Source organism: Sesamum indicum, linkage group LG4 (genome assembly GCF_000512975.1).
Source record: "Sesamum indicum cultivar Zhongzhi No. 13 linkage group LG4, S_indicum_v1.0, whole genome shotgun sequence".
NCBI lineage: Eukaryota > Viridiplantae > Streptophyta > Magnoliopsida > Lamiales > Pedaliaceae > Sesamum > Sesamum indicum.
Window position 1 is genome coordinate 4,788,606 of NC_026148.1, and position 6,971 is coordinate 4,795,576.

Consider the following 6,971-nt stretch of genomic DNA (forward strand, 5'->3'; position numbering starts at 1 on the left):
ACTTGTGATTTCATTTCTTGTGGGCTTCCATTCAAAACAAATGGGCCTAAGCCCATTTCCGTAGATAAAATTTTTAATTTTTAATTTTTTTTTCGGCCTATTGATAGTTAGGAGAAAAGGCACTAATTATCCAAAAGGAAATATCCAAAGGAATATGCCATATTCTAATTTTTACAACTTTTATTACTACCAAATTTAAATTATTTTCTTCAATGGAAATGTTATAAGAAATTTAAGGGATGCTTTTAGCTGCTTTAATTTTTTAAAAAATAATTTTATTTTGATAACTTTTATTCTCATTTTAGTAATTTTAATTTTAATTTATTTTTGAAATTGCGCGTCTAAAATTGATATTGGACTTTATAAATAATTTGAATAATTTTACAATAATAAAATTTATATTTCTCATAGTTAGTATTCATTTTTTATAATTTGTTTGCTATATTATATAATATCATTCCTATATCGAAGAAAAATATAAATTAATTTTCTTTGATCTATTAATATTTATATATATATATATATATATTGCAAGCAAGTTTATTTATTGTGATTATAATTCTATTATTTAATGGAATCTATTATTTAATTGAAATATTATTGAATTAAACATTCAAATTTTTTATTAGCTTTAATATTTAATAACATAAATGACAAATATTTTTAAAAATTAAATATGGAACTTACTAATAGAAACGATTTTTTTTATTTTGAGAAAAAATAATTTTTATTAACATAGACAAGTGCAATATTAAGAAAAAATAGTGTATTTTTAATACATTTGGACAAGACAGTATTTAATAATTATGTATATTGTAAAAATATTTTTTTTTCCAATACTATACAATTTAACTTACCTATCTTTTATTTATTTATTTTTTTTACGAACAGTATAACTTTTCACTCTACTATAACTTCTAGCCTTTTTTTATTTATTTATAAAAATATCTTCTCTAAAAATAAAAATTTTCGCACTTTCTAAATATAACGAAATTTATAATTATTTTGAATAATACTTATTTTTTTATATCACTTATGAAAAAAATAAATAATAATAACAATCTTGGTGATCATATGTTACACATTTATGCTCAATCAACTATGGTCTCTCTTAATTTAATTAGGATGATTAAGTGGTTCAATAGCGATACTTTATTCATTTGAAAATGTTCGAAATTTTTGTTTTAATATATATATATATCCAAATTAAATTTACTTAACTTTATTTTTTTGATAGGAATTTATTTAATTTTATAAATATATGTAAGTGTAAATTATAATATTGAGACATGTAAGTCCTCTAAAAATAGGATGTTGAGAATTCTTTTGTTATATAGTGTTGTGCTATTGAGCTGCGAACTCCCCACCAAGATTTTCAGCTCTGATCTCTGAAAATCTTGTTAAGTTGTTGATCAAGATTCAAGAAATCATGATCCCATTAAAGCTTATACCTTTTCTGTGGATTCTCTGTCTGCTCCTCGTTCAGTTCTCCTCCTCATCGCAGGTCTCCATTTCGCTCAGCTCCAGATCCGTTCCCAAATCGGGAGACCCCATAACCATCCGGTGGTCTGGGGTTGACTCCCCGTCGCCGCTGGATTGGCTCGGGATTTACTCACCTGCAAACTCCTCGCACCCGGATTTCATCGGTTACGTTTTCCTTTCAAAGTCGCCGGAATGGAAATCCGGGTCGGGTTCAATCACGATCCCTTTGATCAACCTGCGATCGGATTACCAGTTCCGGATCTTCCACTGGACGGAGTCCGAAATCAACCCGAAAAAGCAAGACCATGATCATAATCCCTTGCCCCGGACAAAGCACCTGTTGGCTGAGTCGGAAACTGTCCTGTTTGAACCGGGGCGGGGCCCCGAGCAGGTTCACTTGGCACTGACGGGTCAGGCGGGGGAGATGCGGGTTATGTTCGTGACCCATGATGGGAAAGAGAGTTTTGTGAGATATGGGTTGACCCGGAGCAAAATGGGTAAGGTTGTGGGTACCCGGGTGTCGAGGTATGAGAGGGAGGATATGTGTGATGCGCCGGCGAACGAGAGCGTTGGGTGGAGGGATCCGGGTTTTATACATGATGGGATCATGGTTGGTTTGGAGGATGGGAAGAGGTATTATTATCAGGTAATTGTTCTTTTTAGTAATTTTTAATGACTTTTGTACTTTGTGTTTTTCGGGTTATTACAGTTTGGTTCTGTTCAGTTTATGTTATCTGATTAGGCAGAAAACAGATTTGATCTCCTATGATTAGTAGATGTTTTGTTCCTTTGTGAAAGACATTATGCTGCATGGCAATCGGCACAAAGTGGACTGAATTAAGAGATATTTCTCTTGAGTTCCTGCGGATTTCTTGGACTATCATTTTATGATAAAATTCCATGCTGTCTAATATGAGTCTTTCAGGTTCCTTCACAACCTTAAGTGGTAGTTGTTGCTTCTCTTAATGTGTCCGTCGATGGCTGAGCCTTCTATCCGTTGGTTTTTAAGTAGCAGAGTTGTTTCTTGTTTAGTGCAGAAATTTTCCTAGTCTATGTCATATCCGTGTGATGAACTAAAGAGGAAGGAGATGATTGTTGTAGGTGGTGTCAGCTTCTCATGGTTCAATCTATTTTGTATTGCTAAGTGAGAAATGAATATTTTCTTTGCTTCATCTCGAGTGTCATGTTTTATCATCTTTCGTCCTGGTTTGAAGAGATGCATTTTTCTTATTTTATCTTGTCCAGTGTTATTTTAGTCCATATGAGTTGAAACATGAGAATAACCATATTTTCAACTAAACATGGCAGGTTGGTAGTGATTCGGGGGGTTGGAGCACAGCTTACAGCTTTGTGTCACCAATTAAAGACTCAAGTGAAACAATAGCTTTCTTATTTGGAGACATGGGAACTGCCACACCCTACTCAACTTTTGTGCGCACGCAGGAAGAAAGCATCTCGACTGTCAAGTGGATAAACAGAGATATCGAAGCTATTGGCAACAAGCCTGCTTTGATCTCCCATATTGGAGACATAAGCTATGCCAGAGGCTATTCTTGGTTATGGGATAACTTTTTCAACCAGATTGAACCAGTTGCATCCAAAGTCCCGTACCATGTATGCATTGGTAATCACGAATATGATTGGCCGTTGCAGCCATGGAGGCCTGACTGGGCTTACTCTGTTTATGGTACAGATGGGGGCGGAGAGTGTGGAGTGCCGTACAGTCTTAGATTCAACATGCCTGGAAATTCCTCGGAGCCTACAGGAACAAGAGCCCCTGCTACGAGAAATCTATTTTACTCGTTTGATCTGGGGGTAGTCCATTTTGTTTACTTCTCTACAGAAACTAACTTCCTTTCTGGAAGTAAACAGTATGAATTCTTGAAAAGCGACCTGGAATCGGTGGATAGAAACAAGACTCCTTACGTGGTTGTCCAAGGTCACAGGCCAATGTACACCACCAGCTACGAAACAAGAGATGTCCCCTTCAAAGAGAGGTTGCAGGAGCACCTGGAACATCTTTTTGTGAAGAACAAGGTGACTTTGGCATTGTGGGGTCATGTACATAGGTATGAGCGCTTTTGCCCTCTTAATAACTACACTTGTGGAAGCTTGGGCGCAAATGGGGAAGAGTGGAAGGCGTTCCCCGTCCATTTGGTGATTGGTATGGCCGGCCAAGATTGGCAACCCATCTGGCAACCAAGGCCAGACCATCTGACCGATCCTGTTTTCCCGCAACCCGTTCGATCAATGTATCGAGCTGGTGAGTTTGGGTACGTCAGGCTTAATGCCAATAAAGAGAAACTTACATTATCATATGTAGGAAACCATGATGGAGAGGTACACGATGTGGTGGAGATAATGGCTTCAGGACAAGTCCTCAACGGTCATGCTGCTAGTGCTGATGGTAGTAATGCTGATGGTATTGCAGTAATGGGCAAGTTAAACTCAAAACTTTCATGGTATGTTATGCTCGCCAGTATACTTGTTCTAGGAGCATTTATTGGGTATGTTTTAGGTTTTATTTCACGTTCTCGAAGGAGTGCTGCTACGGAGGCACAGTGGACTGCTGTCAAGAGCGACGAAACTTGAATTCCTGAGAATTGTAAGAATTCTTCTGGTTTGTAAATGTGTTTTTATGAATGAACAATGTTTGTTCTTTCAAGTCTGCTGTATATGGAATTTTGTCAACCTGGCCTAGATGCAGTGTAAAAGCCATATAGCCATAAAACTCTGTATATCCAACTTATTGTCCTGAGAGTATTTGTTAGTCATTGCTGCACAGTGATTAGTTTGTCATATCTACATTGTATAGATTTTAATGTGAAAATGAGAATATATTTGAATTAGTTGTTGTTTACTCAAGTCACTGTATTTTTTTATTTGATTAAAATAATAGTTTTATTTTTTTATTATTAGTGGTGTCGAATCAAATACGTCTACTGTGATATTAAAGCATTATGGAACAAGGCAAAAATTGCCCAGATATTCTTGTGGCATAGTATAGTAGTTGTGCTTATTACTCATTAATTGAAAAGTTGGCTAAAATGAACTTGGAAAAATTGCAGAGAATTTCTTCTATTGAAAGTAAAACTAAACATTAGCAGAAACAAACATTAAAAGTACTGCTCAATACAACATAAACAGAAGTTCTTCTACTGAAAGCAAACATCAGAAGGTGTAAATTACAACAAACTTGACTTAACTATTTTCTCAAGAAAATGACTGCAAACACATCACTTCTTGGATTCATCCTCAGCTCAAGGTAATCAGTTTCAACCGGAAACGAAACAATCGGTTGGATTGTAACTTTGTTGGTGAGCTATTCAGGTCTCTACGTTCCGAGCTAGAATTTCACTTATCAAGCAACTTCTGTGCACGTCGATTGGCACCCTTAACACGACTGTTTAGTTCGTCAACATCTTCTTGAAGATCATCAAGGGCCTTGTTTTGCCTGTTATAATGCAGAAACAGCTTCTCTTTTACTATATGCAAGGTTACAGGGAATTAGGAGAGCAAGCAAACTCTGACTAGAGAAAATAACATGAGATGTCAATAACCTGTCTAGTTCAGTTCCCATGTCAACTGCCATGCCCTTCAGTTCACCCAATATATCGCTAAGGTCGCCAAGCCCGTCATCCTGTTTTGCCTTCTCCACCTAATAAACAGATCAATGCCAGAAACAAATGAAGTAAAACAGATTCATATATTCATAGCTCCCAACCACTTTACTCGTTGCATCTCATATAACCATAAGACGTACATCGATTTTCTGCAAAGCATTAGTTGGTTCTGGAGGAGGTGTACGGGAGCCTTTTCCCTTGGTACCTAAGCCTAACTTTTCTCGTTCCTCTGCGGTGCCTCGTTTTCCTCTATCATTATCATCTGTGCAACGATAATGTGAAATTGATCATGACGTGAAGATCATAACAAACCTTATTTAGCAGGTGTAATTCTATAATTTTGAGTCTAATACTGATCACAATAATGGACATGTATCGAGTTAACAACCAGGGACGATATAAAAACCTTTTGACGTTTGCGGGCCTGTGATAGTCTTCGTCTTCTTTGGCTTCCAAGGCATTGAAAACATTCCCCCAAGATTGTTCAACAATTTCTCACCCTGAAAGAAAAACTTACAAGCATCAGTTGAAACTAAATGAAGGCATCAAAGTTAAGATAACAATCCATCAACATAATACTCCTCAATTCATGACAACATTCTGAAACAAAGAGATCAATAAGCAAGTGACTGTACCTTGCTCAAATCTTTGTCCATATTGGCAGCCATCACATGTGTCCGGTGGATCTGCTCGCCCTGCTCATGCAGTGTGTCAAGGGTCCTAGTAGCATCCTGTCTAATATCCTCAGCGATCTTCAAACAGTTGTTCACAGATTTCGTCGTCTCTTCAGCCTGATTTACAGCATAGCCCTCCAATTCTTGCTGGGACATGCTGTCGAAGTCCTTCTTCTGCTTGTTCTTGGGAGCTTTTCCAAAATAATCTTCGGGATCATCTGGCAAACCAAGTGATGGTTCAGAGGAAGCTCTTCGTGCAGGAGCAGCGGCATTCTTCTTGTCATCCTCAGGTTGCTCTGCAGGTGATTTCCTAAACCCGAACATCTTTCCAGCCAATTGATCTCTGCAATCTACTAACTCAAAACCAACAGCCTTTTCAAACACCTATCCCCCAAGAATCGGACTAAAACTCAAAATGTGGCAATTCTTGATGGCGTTGGCAATAAATGATATCAATAATATGTTACTGAACTAAAAGAAGCAATCTTGCACCAAAACTTTCTATCTATAAACCACGTACAATTACTTCATGAACATCAGCCAAGAAATCAAGAAAACAAACAAAAAGGGTTTCATCCAAAAACCAACAAAAGATAAAGAAATGAACTGATTCAACCCCAAAATCTACGGAATATTACCTGATGGACTGAACTATTAAAAGGGTCTGAGTTTTTTCAATCAATGGCTGGCAGAGAATTAAGAGAATCCGTTTATGAGAAATGCAGGAGATGAAACAGAAAAATAAAAATAAAAAGCAGAAAATTCCTCTCCCACAAAGCAAAGAGAGAAAAATAACCATCGGGATTTTGGTGTCGGTACTCTGAAAAATAGCGAAGAAAAGATGAGAGGCGCGGCGGAGAACCAGGCGGGAGCCTTCTTGACCGTTAGCCGTTGAGTGTCTTTCGCTCTCACTATTTATTGGGCCGGGCCTAGACTTGGGCTTCCTCACAGCATAAAGTGGACCAAATTGTTATTGAATTGGGCCTAATCCATATTGGGCTTCTATCAAATTTTGGACCATTTAATGGTCCAAGTTGGGCTTCCTCTACTCCCAATTTTATATTTAGAACACATGACATGAAGCACATACTATTTCCTTCGAATTTATAAATTACTAGCCGTTGTAATACGTTAATCCTGTATTCATATAATAAATAATATTTTATATTTTAAAATATATTATCAATAAAAA

The 6,971-nt window shown here is 37.0% G+C and overlaps 2 protein-coding genes across 3 annotated transcripts; one reads left to right on the forward strand and one right to left on the reverse strand.

Moving 5' to 3' along the window:
• Window positions 1,291-4,342, forward strand: LOC105160021 (probable inactive purple acid phosphatase 2). The gene is made up of 2 exons (XM_011077276.2): window positions 1,291-2,128; window positions 2,791-4,342. Exons 1-2 carry the CDS (start codon window positions 1,430-1,432, stop codon window positions 4,072-4,074), a joined length of 1,983 nt encoding a protein of 660 aa, XP_011075578.1. The 5' UTR covers window positions 1,291-1,429; the 3' UTR covers window positions 4,075-4,342.
• On the reverse strand, window positions 4,526-6,668 carry LOC105160022 (putative SNAP25 homologous protein SNAP30). 2 transcript variants are annotated; one of them, XM_011077277.2, is made up of 6 exons: window positions 6,418-6,668; window positions 5,741-6,129; window positions 5,512-5,605; window positions 5,246-5,367; window positions 5,043-5,140; window positions 4,526-4,936 (listed from the first exon to the last, which is right to left on the reverse strand). In XM_011077277.2, the coding sequence occupies exons 2-6, from the start codon at window positions 6,101-6,103 to the stop codon at window positions 4,837-4,839; spliced, it is 777 nt and encodes a 258-aa protein (XP_011075579.1). In that variant the 5' UTR covers window positions 6,104-6,129; window positions 6,418-6,668; the 3' UTR covers window positions 4,526-4,836. The 2 variants fall into 2 exon arrangements, with proteins under 2 accessions (XP_011075579.1, XP_020549113.1); XM_020693454.1 differs by lacking the exon at window positions 6,418-6,668 and having other exon boundaries at window positions 5,741-6,404.